Source organism: Eurosta solidaginis, chromosome 1, assembly GCF_040869045.1.
Source record: "Eurosta solidaginis isolate ZX-2024a chromosome 1, ASM4086904v1, whole genome shotgun sequence".
Taxonomy (NCBI): domain Eukaryota; kingdom Metazoa; phylum Arthropoda; class Insecta; order Diptera; family Tephritidae; genus Eurosta; species Eurosta solidaginis.
In genome coordinates this window covers 41,667,544-41,685,737 of record NC_090319.1, presented here as the reverse complement: position 1 = coordinate 41,685,737, position 18,194 = coordinate 41,667,544, and the positions used below count along the sequence as shown (strand labels likewise).

The 18,194-nt window shown below is 37.2% G+C and overlaps 1 protein-coding gene across 1 annotated transcript; it reads right to left on the bottom strand.

Annotated features, from left to right (window-relative positions):
- Nucleotides 1-1,721: 1,721 nt before the first annotated feature.
- On the bottom strand, nt 1,722-17,611 carry Pxt (Peroxinectin-like). Its single transcript, XM_067759720.1, has 9 exons — nt 17,262-17,611; nt 14,115-14,300; nt 13,814-14,057; nt 13,356-13,753; nt 12,898-13,287; nt 11,291-11,793; nt 11,074-11,232; nt 9,205-9,524; nt 1,722-1,948 (listed from the first exon to the last, which is right to left on the bottom strand). The coding sequence occupies exons 1-9, from the start codon at nt 17,503-17,505 to the stop codon at nt 1,870-1,872; spliced, it is 2,523 nt and encodes an 840-aa protein (XP_067615821.1). The 5' UTR covers nt 17,506-17,611; the 3' UTR covers nt 1,722-1,869.
- Between the last annotated feature and the right edge of the window lie 583 nt (nt 17,612-18,194).

The following is an 18,194-nucleotide window of genomic DNA, read 5'->3' as shown; positions in this document are numbered from 1 at the left end:
CGTAAGAGTTTGGCGGTCTCAACACCAAGACTTTCCGTTGTTTTCCATTTTCACATTCACTAAACAACAATTGTGAAAAAATCAGCTTAACAAATTACGCTATTATTGGTAGTTCATTTTTCGATGTTAGAAATTTTGATAAAACTTGTTTTGTTATTTACGTAATTTTAAAACTAATGAGTCATTTGTGAGCGTGTGGAGTTTCCACAAGTTTCGTAATTATAAAAACCAATTTTAATTAATAACGTATAACTTAATAAAGATCTGTAAACCCCCAATTGTATGCATAATGTACATACATACATGAAGATACACAAACAAAATCAAATCTCTAAATAAATACTTATTTAGGCTAACTGCTGCTTATCAAGACTAATTTATGAATAATAAAAAATCTACCGAAAAATCGCCTTCAATCTTAACAAATATAATAATACAAAATTAGTAGCGACTACTGATCATTAACATAATTATCTCAAATTTTAATTTGATGAGGTATTCGGTTGAGGTAGAGTATTTTTCAGCTGCCTTTAGCATATACCCACACTAAGGCACGCCTGTTGTAATGGGCGACAGTGTCGGTATCCGGGTTTTTCGTCAGTTAAAAACCAATACCAATGAAAAACCTGGACCATCATGGTGTGATGGTAGCATGCTCCGCCTACCACACCAAAGATCCCAAGTTCACGCCCGGCCATAGCAACATCAAAATTTTAGAAAACTGTTTTTTTTTTTCAATTAGAACATTTTTCTAACGGAGTCACCCCTCGGCAGTGTTTCGCAAGCACTCCGAATGTACTTCTGCCATGAAAAGCTCTCAGTGAAAACTCATCTGCTTTGGAGAAGCCGTTCGCAGTCGGCATAAAACAAGTAGGTCCCATCCCGGCACTGACCGAAGTGTCAAACGGCAGTGTGTTAGAAAGAGAAAGGAATTGTTGTCTTCTCACACATATCCTACTTGTAAACCTGTACTATGGTATTTTGTTCATATTTCAGCATGACCATCTTTCTTATGACTTTTGCGGCAGTCAAAGTGTGTTTAATAACGGACACACCAATGTATTGTGCACGCATTCATAATTAACATGTTTTGTTATTGTCTTTATATTTACTTATAGCTTAATTACCTTTGTGAGTATGTTATTTGTATTCTTATTAGCTCGATGTGACTTTAATTAATAATTTTTGTTAGCTTTTTGATAAACACATATTTCGAAGAAATGCATAGAATACAAAAAAAAAATAATGTGTGAAGCACCACAATTGATAAAAAAATAAACTGCAGTGAGGTTTGGGCCTATTTTTCAGAAAATTGTGTTTTCTACTTTTAACTTTAATGAAGATAAAAGCGCATACGCTTTCGGTAGCAGCTACACCTTAGCAAGTTTTACTTACGTACATTTACCAGCCAGCGACTGTGATGACAGGTTAAATTGTGCAAGCGCATTTCGAACACAGCATCTGCTGCATGCGAGTTCTACTCCTTACCTTGACGAATACCTACCTATGTTGACATAATGCAGCTGCAGCCAAATATTATGTATATGTTTGCTTGGTAAACATTTCAATGAAAAACAAATAGCATGAACCTTAACCTTCGTTCACACCATTCAATTGGTTGGCGTAGTAACACAAGCATGAAACGATTTCTTCAATGTAATTTATTTATGTACATATATATGCAAAATTTTTGGTTGGAGAGAAATGCTACAACAACCAAATTACTTTAGGGAAAATCGTGCGAGCATTTAATTTTATTAAGCAAACTTTATAAACACTAATGACTAATGAAATTTTTCACAGTTAAACTTTATGCGTAGACAAAAAAATAGTTATACAAAAATACATAACGATTACAGTAAACAATTTTCATTCCGGTATACGCCCGCGCCATGCCGAAAGATCAACAATAGGAATTTGAGAACTTTCACAACTCACTGGCTTATTACTGTACAGAAAAAAATGGGGAAATACAATATTTTAAAAGAATTTAATTATGAGATTTGCAAAACTGAAGCAGTTATGCTAGAGATGAGTAGTCAATCAAATAAAATATATATGTAGTGGTGAATATTAGCAATTTTCGTACATTACTATGCCGCTGGTAAATAAATTCTGCACAACAAAAAGAGCAAGGCAACCAGATGAAATAGAAAACAGCCATACATACTACGGTGGATCGATTTGTATGGACGAAAGTTAACCGATATCGCGCCATCGATTTTTCGATAAGATTTGGGCTCAGGAAAAAAAATTCCACTACGCATACCCAAACAAATAATTTTCGAGCCTGCGAAATTTCATTTTTTTGATTCTCTTTTCGACTTTGAATTTTAAGGCTTTTTTCATGACCTACTAAAATTTTTTTTTTTTACTTGAGCCGAAATCCTATCGAAAAATCGATGGCGCGATATCTGTTAATAAATTAACCCAGTCTAACACATATGTACATCATTCCTTTGGGACCAAAATTCTTCGAAAAAAAGGACCGAACCTAAAAGGAATAGACCAAATTTTTACATTTTACTTTTTTACATTACTTTCATTTTAACAAAAAACCTCATATAACGAAAAACGTTAGAGCAAAACTCGTGCCACAGGTCAAACTAGTTATGTTTTATTTACATAAAAAAAATCTTATTTTTAAAATAAATTTCTCCGGAGCTCGGTTGTATCAATTTATCACAAATTCAGTCCTAAGAGTTAAAAAATAAAATGTTTCCAATAGCTGGGTGTTTAATTTTTCTTTTTTTAATTTAATTCTTTACCATTCCGTTTACCAACGCACCCCCGCGTTTCAGTTTTTCCACCTATGGCCTAGATTCAGTAAGTGCGAGTTTTGAAATGTACACTTTTTATACTCAGCGTGATTTGCACACAGAGTATATTAACTTTGATTGGATAACGGTTGGTTGTACAGGTATACAGGAATCGAGATAGATATAGACTTCCATATATCAAAATCATCAGTATCGAAAAAAGATTTGATTGAGCCATGTCCGTTCGTCTGTCCGTCTGTCCGTTAAAGCGATAACTTGAGTAAATATTGAGATATCTTCACTAAATTTCGTGCACGGGCTTAGCTGAACCCAGAATATATTGGCGTTGAAAATGCGGGAGATCGGATGATAACCACTCCCACTTTTTATATATAAAACATTTTGGAAAACACAAAAACCTGATTATTTAGTAAATAATACACCTAGAATGTTGAAATTTGACGTTTGGACTGATATTGAGTCTCTTGATAAACATTTAAAAAAATTTTTTTAAATGGGCGTGGCATCGCCTACTTGTGATAAAATCAATTTTACAAATATTATTAATCATAAATCAAAAATCGTTAAACCTATCGTAACAAAATTCTGCAGAGAGGTTGCCTTTACTATAAGGAATGTTTTGAGGAAAAATTGACGAAATCGGTTAAGGACCACGCCCACTTTTGCAAAAAAGAGCTTTATATCAATGGTATTTCATTTCCCAAGTGGATTTATAACAACAATTAGGAAAAACTTCAAATTTTAAAAAATGGGCGTGGCACCGCCCCTTTTATGACTAAGCAATTTTCTATGTTTCGCGAGCCATAACTCGAAGAAAAATTAACGGATCGTGATAAAATTGGGTACACAGATTTTCCCTATAGCAGGAAATATTTCTAGGAAAAATTGACGAGATAGGTTAAAGACCACGCCCACTTTTATATAAAAGATTTATAAAGGGTTGTAGACGAAAATAATAAGCTATATCTTAGCGAAAAAGAGCTTTGTATCAATAGAATTTTACATTTTAAATTGAATTATACCATTAAATTGGAAAACTCTAAAATTTTTGAAAATGAGTGTGGCACCGCCCCTTTTATGACTAAGCAATTTTCTATGTTTCGGGAGCCATAACTCGAAGAAAAATTAACGGATCGTAATAAAATTGGGTACACAAATTTTCCCTAAAGTAGAAAATATTTCTAGTAAAAATGGACGGAAATCGGTTAATTAGAATAATAAGCTATAACTTTGCAAAAAATAGTTTTGAATCAATGATATTCCACTTATTAAGTTTTATTGTAAGAGGAAATGTGGAGTAATTTTTTTTTTAAACGGGCGGTGCCACGTGTTATGTCGAATAGTAATTTATATGAAATGAAATGTACAATTGAAGCTCACGCTGAGTATATAATGTTCGGTTACACCCGAACTTAGACACCTTTACTTGTTTCCATATCATTTCTGTTCGAGGAAAATGTACATTTATTGAATCTAGCCACAATCGAATAAAAATATTACTTCCAATAAAAATATTATTTGGGTTAAAATGCTTGTTTTCTAAACTATGTACACTGAAATATTTTAAATATCCAATATTTGGATATAATCATTGTACCTAAAATTACTCAAAATTTGCTTCATATTGATGGTATAATATCGGCAGAGAAACTTTTTCTGATTAAACTCTTTAGCGCAGGACGGAAATATATATAAACTTTTAATGCAGTGCCTGATATTGAATATGAGAGGTGTATAGCAGAAACGCCATTAACTTCCAGGCACAAAGATAAAAATATAGCCGTATCGCAGTGTGAGGCCTGCACAAGAAGACACTTTCCACAATAGTCTTGGAATTTCTTAAACTCATTCATATGTTTTGGGATGTGTAAGAAAAATTTAAATATCGACATCCCAAACAAAAAGTAACACTTTCGAAATTTTTACGTAAGGTTTCTTTGTAAAAATTTTTTAAGGGTCACTTTGTTTGGCATGTCGATATATTGTTTCACAATCTCTCAATACCTATCGGAATGCTTGCACTATATAAAACAAATTAGTCTTATGCTTTGATTTAGTTTTCAATATAAAAACCGCTTCATCAGTGGCAAACTGTCAAATTTCTTTGAGGTGCACGTGCATATGTAACAACTTTTTTTAAGCTCAGGAAGTGACAAAAATCTATCACGAAAAGTGTTTGATAACCTATCGAAATATCTAGCCAGCAAAACAAGATTTTCTGATTGGCCGCTTGTTTCATCAACAATTAGCGAAAATTGGTTTGCTTCAAGATCCAACACTTTTCTTAACTATCTACTAGGCGAAGTGCCGCTGTTCTGCTACATTTTAATGACAGCAGTTTTTTCATAAAAAAGCAATTGAGGTAAATTAAAAATTGTATAAGGGTTAATGAAGGTGTGGAAAATTCTGTGTGCAGTATTGAACATTTTTACATTAGCGAAAAAACAAAACAATATCTAGTACCAAACTCTTGATTATAGCCAAACAAGAACCAAAATTGAAGAAAAAATGGACCAGCGAACCAAATAGGTTTGGAAAGGATCATTTTTGGTCCAAATGGGCCAAAGTGGCAACTGTGGTTAAGAGCGCAAACGACATGTACGCAGCAATGAAGAGCGCCTATGACCTTATAAAAACTACAGATACACTTGTATACAGCGAATATGAGATGCAGAGAGATGACGGCAGTAAATAAGCAACTTATCGAGAAGGCTGTTGGCGAAAAGTCTAAAAAAAAGTCGGCAAAAATTAAAATGTAAGTGGATTAGTGAAACAGTGAGCATGAGCATCGCAGTAAAAAATTAAAATTCAAATTGTAACATGCAGAGATAAAAAACTGTTATATCAAAATTTTTGGAAATTTTTATTCAGAAATATTTTTTAATTTCCCGAGTTCTTTAATCCATCAACTTGTAGCCGCTTCAAAGAGTAACCAGTTTTATACTCAGCTGAGCAGAGCTCACAGAGTATATTAATTTTGTTCGCATAACGGATAGACTTCTATATATCAAAATGATCTGGGCGAAAAAAGAAATTCATTTAGCCATGTCCGTCGTCCGTCTGTCCGTAAACACGATAACTTGAGTAAATTTGGAGATATCTTGATGAAATGTGGTATGTAGGCTCCTGGGCACTCATATCAGATCGCTATTTGAAATGGACGAAATCGGACAAAAAATTCTGGTAATTTTTTTTAATATTTCGCTATGTTACTTTAACCATTCAATAGTAAGTTTCTCCAGAGCAGAAGATTAATTTTTTGACTTTTTTCAATCAGAAAAAATGCGCATCCAGAATGGAGTTATCACAACTTACATTGATTTGAAAGTTACCTTAAACAAAATCACAAAGGAAAAATAGCCAAACCTAAACAGGTTTGGACGATGAGTTAATTATGGAAATACCGTCTTACTAGTTGCGTTTCTCTATTATAATGTTTCTCACAAGGAATCTTAACATTTGTGAGACAGCCGTGCGTAGTGCTTATTCGTTGTTGTGTCGCTAACGACTGAATAGAGGAGAGTAAAAATATGTTTAAAGCAAGTCTGGCTCAATTGAGATATGGCCCGCCAACCACTGGTCTAGACTCTGGGAGAAACAGGCGAACGATGCAATGGAGAGTATAAAAGCAAATAAGGAAATTCAATCAGTTTAGTTTTAGCCAAAGATGACTTGATACGAAACTCTCTAATTTTTTGCGCTCTCACGAGGGATTTATCTCAAATTTGAGCTGGCAACAATCACAGATAAATCCCTCGCGCCAGCTGAAGCGGATGCCAGAACAAAAAATGTGCCAGCTAAAATAAAAACCGGCCAAAAATTTCGGTAAACTTTAGTTTGACCTGCAACTGTAGAATAGCGTTCAAAAGTTATGGAAAAAAGGACAAAAATACTTGTTTTAGTGTAAATATTATTAGTTCGAAGGCGGAGGGTAAATGTTATTTCCCATTCAAGAGTTATCGCTAAAAACAGGTTTTGTAAATATGAAGTCCCGATGAACCAAGTCCATTTTGATCACAGAACCTGAAACGTCAGACATGTAGGATAAGCCCTATCCATTGAATGATGTTAACTATTATATCATAGGTCCGATTTACTGAAATTTCAAAAGAATATATGGTTTTCACTGTAAGTTAAATGCGTTACAATATTTGACTAATTAATTTAATCAAAATGTAAATTTTACTTAGATTTGTTTATATTTGACTCTAACTAGTCGTATTATTGTAAAATAAGTTTAAAGAAATGAATATTTTACGACTCATTTTATTAAATGATTGAAACTATAATCGCTGAAATGTATGTCAAAAATCCCCATATTCAAATCTATTCATTTTTGTTTGGAGTGGCATCATTGACAAATGTTATAAAAAATGTGCATTTTGACAGCGCTCTCTCGAAACAAAGAGTTGCAAATCCATTCATCTATGGTTTTAGCACGCTTTAAGTGAAGTACGCGAGAACAATAAATTGTGAAGATCTACTACCGTATTAGTGATGTTAATAAAGAGCATTTAAAGACGCAGAATTTTGTTGTCTCTGCGTGCAGGTCATGCTCTGACTGTTGTCATAGATGAATAGATTTGCAACTCTTTGTTTCGAGAGAGCGCTGTCAAAATGCACACTTTTTATAACATTTATCAATGATGCCACTCCAAAGAAAAATGAATAGATCTGAAAATGGGGATTTTTGCCATACATTTCGGCGATTATAGTTTCAATCATTTAATAAAATGATAGTCGTAAAATATTTATTTCTTTAAACTTATTTTACAATAATACGACTAGTTAGAGTTAAATATAAACAAATCTAAGTAAAATTTGCATTTCGATTAAATTAATTAGTCAAATATTGTATCGCATTTAACTCGCAGTGAAAACCATATATTCTTTTGAAATTTCAGTAAATCGGACCTATGATATAATAGTTAACATCATTTAATAGATAGGGTTTATCCTACATGTTGACGTTCCAGGTTCTGTGATCAAAATGGACTGGTTGCATTGGTAGTTCACATTTACAAAACCTGTTTTTGGTGATAACTTTTAAAAGCCAAATAATATTTACCCTCCGCCTTCGAACTAATAATATTTACACTAAAAAAAGTATTTTTATCCTTTTTCCCATAATTTTTGAACGCTGTTCTACAGTTGTCGGTCAAACTAAAGTTTACCGAAATTGTTGGCCCGTTTTTCGTTTTGGCTGGCACATTTTTTATTCTGGCACCCGCTTCAGCTGGCGCGAGGGATTTATGTGTGATTGTTGCCAGCAATAACTAGAAGATAAATCCTTCGTGAGAGCGAAAATATGAGAGCGTAAACAAAAGATTCGTATCAATCTAATCTATGCTGTTGTATAAATTGTGATTTGGCAATCATCGCTCGGCAATTTTTTGGTTTATACTCCACCGCGATAATTGGAGTTGTGCTTGGCATCGTCCTCATCTGCACCGCCATACGTTCTCTTCGGATCTTCGACCCCTAAGAAATACCACCCACAGCTCGGAGCTTTGAAGTAGCGTAGAAAGGATGATGACTATCAGCAGTCAGGGTCTAGTCTTACGCCTAAATAGGTCACTTCCATCTTCGAGGTAGTTAACTACCTTCCAGAGATATTTTCGAAGCGAAATTCTATGGGTAAGTGCGTTTTTTTATGAGTATCAACTCTTCTTATTCTGCTACAAGTTGAAATTCGCTTTGGAGGTCGATGACAATACTGAGGAAGGTTCTTTGTGGGTACTACGAAACCAAGGATGGGCAACCTTATAATGTAAGAAACCAGTAAGGAGGCGAAGTACATGTCTGTAACCACATCCTAAGAAACGAAGATGGAACATGGAAGAATTCAGCGGCGTGCCCCCTTAATACTATGATGGACCAATTTTTCCCCGAAGGCAAGATCACACTGGTAATTGCCCATAGAAAGACTATTCCAAATGTAGATAGACGGGAAAAGGATAAGTTCAACTATAAACACCTTCTCTGTTTACACATCACCTGGATTAAACGGTATAACTGCGTAATGGTTCATAAGCCAGGTGATCCGAAGTTCCCTGTCTGCTACATTCCGCAAAGCTGTAGCAGAGCTAAAGTAATATTTCTTCCCAAAGTGGGTGGGAAACGCCCAAGCCATATCATGTGTACATGAAGATCAAATAAAATGAATCTTCGCTTTACGAACTTATAGTCACCCTCTATATCACTACACAACAAACAATACACCTTAGCAAATCCTGGCTGGAGTAATCTGCCGCATATGCGGAAGGATGCTATCGAGTCTGGAAAATATGCTCATACAAGCATTTCACCGAGACCCTTTGCTTAAAATCTCCCCCATTATGGTTCGGTATTTTCAAATCATTGACCAACTATGCTCATCTCAGGGCAATTGCTACTCTTCTTCCTGTTCCAATTCAATACTTACAGCGGTAAATCGGATTGCTCAAAAGCCGCCGGCGGCACATTCGCTAGAGTCAAGTGATCTGCATTGTCACAGATTAAGCGTGCCATACTCGCCTTCCGTATCTCCTGCAGCTGTTCAAGTGTAAATGCACCCGGATTAATGTCCTTACCATACTCATAGAAATAGCGATCGCCATGTTTTGAACGCGAAAATTGATCGGCAATTATTTCAGCAAATGTATCACCAACAATGCCATCCTTCACAGGACTTTCCAAAAGGCCACCAATCCAAAGATCAATATCATCAGGATTATGATAGAGCTCGGAGAGTTTACGACCAAGCTGTGAACGAAATCGAATGTACAATTAAAATCTAGTATTCATATATCTAGGGAAAGCTCTGATACATGGTGGGTGTGTGTCTTATTTGCAACAAAAGTTCTCAAGAGATCTTCAGTAGTGTTACTGGGATTGGGAGTAGAAGTGAAAAGAGAACCGAATAGAAGTAATGGCAGATACACGGAAATGAGAAAAAATGGAAGATAGAGAGGAAGAGGGCACCAAGAGAGACCAATTATTTCTGCCAACTCAGTGCAGCGATTCCCGCTCTGCTTACAAATACGGATGACGATAGGTATGCTCTCTGGGTCATAGCTCTTTCATCCATTCACAATATGTTCTTATCAGCATAATGCTCGTACAGCTCATCCTTAAAGTCTTTCTATATATGCTGTTCTCAAAATGGAGACTACCATACATCTTCCAAACAACTTTTCTCTCTATTACTTAAAGGGCCATCTTTTCTTACCTCGACACCGACGAGAGATGCATCGTCATTTTTGTTCTTCTTCTTCGATAGGGATTTCTACTTATGTATAAAGTCTAACCGCTGGACAAGCAGTTCTAGTAGTGCAATCCCACCCCTTACGTCCTCGTTAAATGCGGTAACCATGTGACATCTAGGGTCACGGCAGATTGAGAGGTAGCCTCTGGCAGCCTGGGCTGTAGCGTCTGTTCACCAGTTACGGCCGCAAGCAAGCGTCTGTCTTAGATCCTGCCTAAGTGGTCAGCCGTCGTATTCCAAGTGACAGTGAAGCTTCTTACTCAGATTATAGTAAACGCGTTTTTTGGAAACATGATAACCGTCAACGCCTTAAGTATAGCTTGGCTGGCGTCGCAAACGAGGAACTGCTAACTGTCCAGCTGCTATCGGCAACGAATTCATGGCCTTTATTATTGCGAATATCTCAGCCTGGGCGGCACTTCCTCAGCAGAAAAGGGAAGATCGTCACCACTATCCCCAACAAATAGGCTAGCCTGGGATCCAAAGTAAGTTTTTGACCTCGCGGTAACTACTTCAAATGGTTATAAAGTGAGCTAATTTTATAACTTTTTTAAATTTGGCTTTGTGGCCAGTTAGAAAATTTCCGTTTTATCTTATGACCATATAAAATTGTCTATGATCCATCTGCAAAATTCTGGAATGTGTAAGTCCAATATTAGGGCACTCGAGATTTGAGTATCCCCTCAGCAAATGCAATTGTTGGCTATGAAAATACACGGGGCCGCCTGCGTTTAAATAGTAATTGCATCATTTCATACACAGTCTGGTGGGACATTGTACAGAAAGACCCACAGATGCAGCATAGAGTGGTCGTTCTTTGAAGCCCGACAGAACCCTACTATGTGGACAACATTTTGTAGATTCCGGTGTTATTATTCTAAGTCAATACAATATACACGCCTCTTAAGAGATCTCAGCGTTAAAGTAAAGTTGCTTATAAAACATGGCCGCTCTACTCTGTCATACTTGTCTGATTGCTTGAGTGGAAAAGAAGGGAGACTTACTCCTATTAGAGTATCCGTCAATTAGAGCTTTCCACCTACTTACCTCTTCAGGTAAATCAGAAAATCCTCTCAACTTTCTATGCCCCATCACTTCCAAGTAGTCATTATACCCACGAAGCGCGTGATCTCTGCCGCGTTGTATATTGAAAGCTGCCAGATCCAAACCAAATGGACTATCACCACGAAACAAATAACGGCTTAACTTTGAAAGAATATAGATTTTAGTTAAAGAAAGTTTCCAGAAACAAAATTTAACTTACACCATGCGTTATATAACGGTCCACTCTCTGCATCGGTTGCGTATACATACTCCTTAACATATCGTCGTAGAATGAACGTGTTCTCATGCGCGATGGATTGAGCATCACATCGGGTATATTGATCATTTCATGAATTTGATTATCCCGTCGATACATGTGAAATTTACCATAGACCGTAGAATGTCCCATACGAAAGGCTGCACCAGAAAACTCATTGGTAACCGCAGGGTTGACATCCGAATTGTAACCTTGTGCGTAGCCTTTTTGCTCCGGAGCTAACCGAAATCTTTGCATTTGAAATGTGCCTATTACAGCTGGCAGGTATTCATTGTATGTGATGTGTTGAAGTTCGGCTATGACAATGCGACGTGCTTCTTGAAATATCGTTTCATCGCTGAGTCGTGGATTCATACCCGCTAGAATGCCAGCAATGCGATTGTGTTCACGTGAGAAGAGTAAATGTAGAGTGATGAGCGAGACGATTGTATTTGTGCGCCCATCGCCTGTGAAAGAGAACAAATTACTGATGCGATAACATTTATCTTTGGGCGATACGGTCCAAACTCAAGAGTTAATGAAGAAGAAGACTAGATTGTACAGTGCTTGGTTAAGTTACATTGAGTTGTAAGTACCCCGGTAGGATAAATCCACTAAGACTCATCAAGCTCCGATATGATAGCACATAAATTAGGTGCGATGATGTAGTTAAGCATGTTACTGATCTCAATTGCATAAACCCTCCGTAGATTAAAATAAACTTGCGCTTAGTTCTGGCAGAAAAAGACAGTCAAGCATGAAGAATTAACGCAACATGTTGTTGTTGTAGCGATAAGGACACTCACCGAAGGCCTTGGGGAGTGTTATCGATGTTGATGGTCCTTTACCGGATGCAGATCTGGTACGTTCCGGTACCAAGCCCCACCATATCTGGAACATTTGGTATGCCCACATGCTACCTTCTAGACCATACCGCCCTCCCACCCCCTATATCCATAAGGAGTTCGGGGTCGCTAGAGCCTCGGCTGTTAATGAAACAGGATTCACGATGGATAGGTGAGGTTGACAATTGGGTTGGAGAAGCTATATTTTGCGCTGGCAACACCTTGAATATATTTGGTATTTTAGTCGCTTCTTACGGCAGACATACCTAGCGCGGGTATATTCTAACCCCCTAACCCGCTGGGGGTTAACATCATCCCTACAGCTGCATGAAGTTTTCTAATATATAACCAAGTTCCAACTGGATTTCCAAGGGAGACTCGTCATAGCCCAAAGCACCACTGGCACATCTGACTTGGTGAACTGGGAAGGCTCTCTGCTTTCCACTTCCGGCCAGAAAGATCCCGCTGCCCTACAAGAAATATCTACACAGCGTTTGCTTAGCTGACTCGATGTCGATCAGCGTTCAAATTAATTGTACAAATTCGGGATAAGAGATCTGCCCGGTAAAACAACCCAAATGATCCTATTTCTCAAATAATTCGGCGCAATCGGAAGTGATATGAGATACTCCGAAACTCCCAAAACCCCGCCGCCAACTTAAATCGCAGTCCCTTCCTCTCTAGAATTCTTCAATGAAATAAATGTAGCACTACGTAATGACTCACCTGATTTGTAGCACGTTTTGCTAGCATCACTACTTTTACATGTCTTATCATCACTTGTCATTGGCAGCATATCACGACCAAAATCCTTGAACATCCTCAATCGACCACCACTGAACTCTCGTAAATCGCGTGCAGTCTCCTCACTTGAACCATACACAACAGAAGCGTCAATGAAATGAGTCACCTTATTACGCTGTTTACCATAGCCCAGTTTACATTCAGTATTTGGAACCAACGATAGACGCACGAAATTTATGCAACGCACATTGAAAACGCTAAAGAAATCATCGTCATGCGAAACCATGATCGGCATACAAGCAAAATGGCGTTTATGTTCCGGTAATGGATGGGCGCCTTTAGCTGTACAACATTCCACAAGCTCACCATTTTCTGTGGAATCGAATAGAAAAAAAGTTGTACAATCAGTTCCGGTGCATAACTCAAAAACTCCCACCTACCCAAGCGCACAGAAGACGATTGCACAACATCATGAGCCAGAAATTGACCGAATTGCATTAACAGTAGATTATACTTTGGATGTGGCATGTCCGTATCGATCATAAGACGTCTTGATATTTCACGTGCACTCATCAGCTCTGAACCGTCCACTGAGTGAATACGCGCTGTCCAAATACCGTCTTCATATGCGGGTGGTAGTAAACGTTCCATAGGCTGACCAGCTGATCCCCAACGTGCACGTTGCGGCAAAGGATTATTACAACTGCCGTCGAAAGAGCGATAACGCGCATTTGGATTGGAACATCTAAGTGGCACTTCACAATGATGTGACAATGGCGTTTTCTTTAAATCCACATGAATATTATTTGTAATGAGATCATCTACTGGAATCTCTTCCCTAACGGAGTTGATGAACACTTATGAATATTACAGAAACCTCGCAAAATGGACTACTCACTTTTTTGACAACAATTGCTCCGCGATAACTTGTTGCATAGCCGAATTCGAAGCATGAAAATGTTGCCTATGATCGCGTTCATTCGAATGAAATGATATGCCATGTAGAAACTCAGGGTGACCACGGCGTACAGATAGCATTGCCAGATTTTGCATTTGTTCTTCGAATCTTCGAAATGTATGTTCCAATATTACCATTGGTAGATCCATACCGAAATGTGCGCGTGCAATATCTGGACGAGTTGCTGAGATCGAAATTTTATTAGATTCGATCTGAAACTAAGGCAGATATTACAACTTACCTGTGTGATTTTGTCCAGTGAGACAACAGAAACCTAAACTGTCACCTGGAAGATCACAAATTTGCGGTTTTTCATGTTCCTTCAACCGTATATGTGCCGGGCATTGAATTTTTGGCACACAGACTACATTTTCAGGACAAGTATCACATTTCATTAATAGGCTTGTTGTGGGCTTCTTGGTGGAGCCTAAGAAGAAAAATGAAATAGGGTTACACTGAAATGACAGTCCTTGGTCGGGAAAAATCCCGAGTCGCTCCGGTACTTAGAACCGACTGCTAGAGTTAATGCGGCGTTGAGTGTAGTTACGTTTATTGTAGTTTTATAACCATTATTTACGGTAGAAGTTGTTACGGTAACCGTAGTTACGGTAACAGTTGTAACTCTAACAATTTAAAACTTAACAACTGTAGTGACAGCAGTTAGGGTAGCAGTTGTTATGGTAATAATTGTTACGGTAACAGTTGCTAGTGTAATACCTGTTGCTGTAGCAGTTGTTACAGTAATTATTGTTACAATAAAAGTTGATGTGATAATATTAATTACGGTAACATTTGTCACGGCAACATATCATCGGGTAACAATGGTTTTTACGGTAAAAGTAAATAGTAGATTAGTCATAATTTTGAAAAATCGTGTTCTAATAGATGAGCGGACCAAGAATCGTACTTATTAGACAGTGATTAGTAGCGTTTGTTAGGTATTTAAGTCAAATCGTTAAGGCTCACCCTTTAGTGGGACCCTCAAACTATCGCTTATGAGCGTTCAAAATGCTTTTCCAGGTGAAGTGCCTATAGAATTAGCAGAGAAAGAGAGCACAAAGTCTGTGCTACCACAAAGCCGAAATACATACGTCGCATCTGATTTCTTCGGAAGGTCACTTCGCTCCTGGAGGAATCGAAACTTAATTTTTTTCATTTTGAAAGTTGATCCACTCAACCCTTTCATATTGCTTGTGAATCAAAATCTATATCTCCAAAATTCATATCCGCCCAAAGGCTATAGCTCGAGTAGAGAGAAGCAAACTTCCAAATAGAGCAAATATTTCGTTACAGAAAAATTAATGTTTATATACCAGGAAGCCTGAAGGGAACAAAATATCGGTTTTGGACTGGGAGGTAAATCTATCACATCTATCTATCTATCATATCCGAAAGGGGGGACAATTAACTTCCTAATTTCTCAAAAAGCCAGATGAGCCAGTACATTTCAAATAGCGACTAGTTTAATAAGTGCAATGGACCGTTAATTTGTGCTGGACCAAAATGCTGTAATGCAATTAACGGTATTTAACGGCCGCCTGGAATTAGAGCTTAACAGGCGGTATTTCTTCTGAGCTACCAGGGGAGGATATAAAAATACACACTAAGTTGTCCAAGGGATTTTTAAACTATACCAGTTGCACTAAGTACCGATGAGCTTTAATTAAGACATTCGCTGGGCCGAAAGATTACTGTTTATGGAAGATATTAATATGAATTGTTTTCCCAACTTCGGATAAAATGGCTATGTTTATGAGTATGCTGATGTCGTGTCAATGTCTGAAGAGGGACACCTTTTTTCACTTGGGAGACGAATTTACGGGTTTCCATAATTTTTCCCTATTAAAAATCTGCCCAAACAATTCCAGATGACCATGTCGAACATTCTAGGTCATATTATTAAGGTTTTACTTGAAGACTATGGTGTTTGTTTGGATGGCAACCCAAAAGATATGACCTGTTTAGGGTTGGAAATGGAATCCATATCGCACTAAAGGCATTGTATTCCCATCACTCACGACAGTCGAGTCTAAGTAGTTTTATGTCCGAAATTATCAAAATACTCGTGAAGTACGTGTTATGCCTGTGGTGCGGTTACAGGGACGTTGAGATCATACCCCTACAAAGGCTCTGAATGTGATAAGCAATATGACACAAATCGATATCCAAACTGCTTTCGGGCTCATTGAGGAAGTTGCATGTCACAATCCAGGTATTATCAAGCCATTAATGTGTACAGTTAATACCAGTAAAAAGGATAGTCAACTTCTCTGTTAGTTATGTGACTGTTCGGCCTCCGCGGTCAGCAACGACATCAACTGGTCCCGCTGATTACAATGATTAAAATGTACCATCAGCTGGGCGAGTTGACATAACGTTCCAAATCCCCTCAGAGATATTGCTCTCCTTGTTTTTATTATTTTTTTATTCATGACTCTCCTTTTTCCCTTCCGGCATTGGAGCCGTGATCTGGGGTGGAAGGTGAGTTCAGATTTTTTTTTTTTTTTTTTGAGTTTAAATCAACCATATGTGCTCTTGTTTATCATTCAGAAAGGTGAGGCAAGCTCATCTAAGAAAATATTAATTACAATGAACAACATGATGCCTGAGTGCAGTTCCCACAAGAGGAGAGCCGTTTTCATTACCATTTGTTTTGTTGGGCTCATTGAATTTTGAAATGTCTTTCGTACGTACAACGCAGTCTCAAATATTTCAGTGCCCGAAACTTCTACTATTTGAATTTGAGCGATTTGTGGTGTCTCTATTATTAATTTACTTTGGTATACAGTTGTCCAATGTGGTATTTTCAGCTGAGGCATCATGAGCAGAATCAGAAACTGAGAACTTTTCAATCATTATAGATTCTCAATTTCTAGACGTCCCTGAAGAGACAGAGCAAGTAGAAGAACTGTCGCCTTAAGAAGCAAAAAATTTCCTGGGCAACATTTAGCTTCTAATGGCTTAAGTCTGCGATGGTTTATGGTATTCTCCGATTATGCTGAAAATTGCCTAGAAATCTTTGGTTAAAGAGCTTAAACAAGTATTCATTGGATGCATTTGTTAATCCACATATTCTATAACATAGAGAAAACAAGTGGGTTTCGTATCGAAGATTGGAAGAAGGGGACAGTAAATCACAGGGTATGGAGTCTTACCATCCTCAAAAGATTACTACGGATATTTCTTAATGAGTTTCCCCTTTCCTGGGAAGCAATACACATGTCTGAGAGGAAACATACAGTGACTGTTTTACAGAAACGAATACAAAACCTATTTCAACAACGTTAGAGCTGACGCGATAGAATTCGCCCTCAGTATGGGAGCATTTTCGACACTAATACAACAACAAAGCGCTCGAGGTATGCTTCGTACGCTGACGTTTCCTTACCTTGAACTTTATTCGCAGATAATCCATCCCAAATAATGGTGGCTTCATTACCTTCATCATCGACACCAGCAGCGGTATATGTGAAAATTTCCGATGGCTTTGCTGTAGTCGTCGTTGTTTTTTCCGTTTTCTTTGATGCGATTTGGTTAGCTTTCAGCACCGATAATCCACTGATTTGACTAATCAAGAAACAAATTAAAAAACACACAAAATATGCAAAATCTAATATTTTATTTAAATTCATATTTGTGCTTTTCGATTTTCATAACAGTTAAAATATTTATTTGAAATAAAAAATATAAATAACTAATAACGAAAATTAATATACAGCTTAAATCTCCAGCTTATTAACTGGAATGATTGGGTTATGTGACTTAATATTGGCGCTCGCAGGTCATACACACGTACGTACATATGTACACCTGTCATACATATATACATAAATATGCACATTTTTTTAATGTTATATTTTAAACGGCACTTTTTTATTTATATGCAAATTAGGGTGTGTCAAACACAAAGTTTTATCTCACGTCTAGAAAAATGAGGTAGCTCTGCCACGCAGAAATTTCTATGCGCAATAAAAAATAAAATAAAATAATTTAAAAAATTGTTTTAAGTTAAATGGTTTTATTGAAAACAATACATACATGAAGTAATAATAATACTAAAAGCTAGATAATAATGAGGTAGGTCTTAGGTACTAGTCATCACACTCTTTATCAATCTAGGGCGTTGATCAGACAATTAAATAAAATCGTTGGACGCGTGAAATTTCTAAAAATCTGAGGCGTAGCATAACCTGATTAAGGTTCAGTTGGTCTTACTCATGACTATCAATAGAAATTTTACTCGTCCAACGCTTTTATTTAATTGTCTTATCAACGCCCTAGATCGATGAGGTGTGTGGTGACTAGTACCTAGGACCTACAC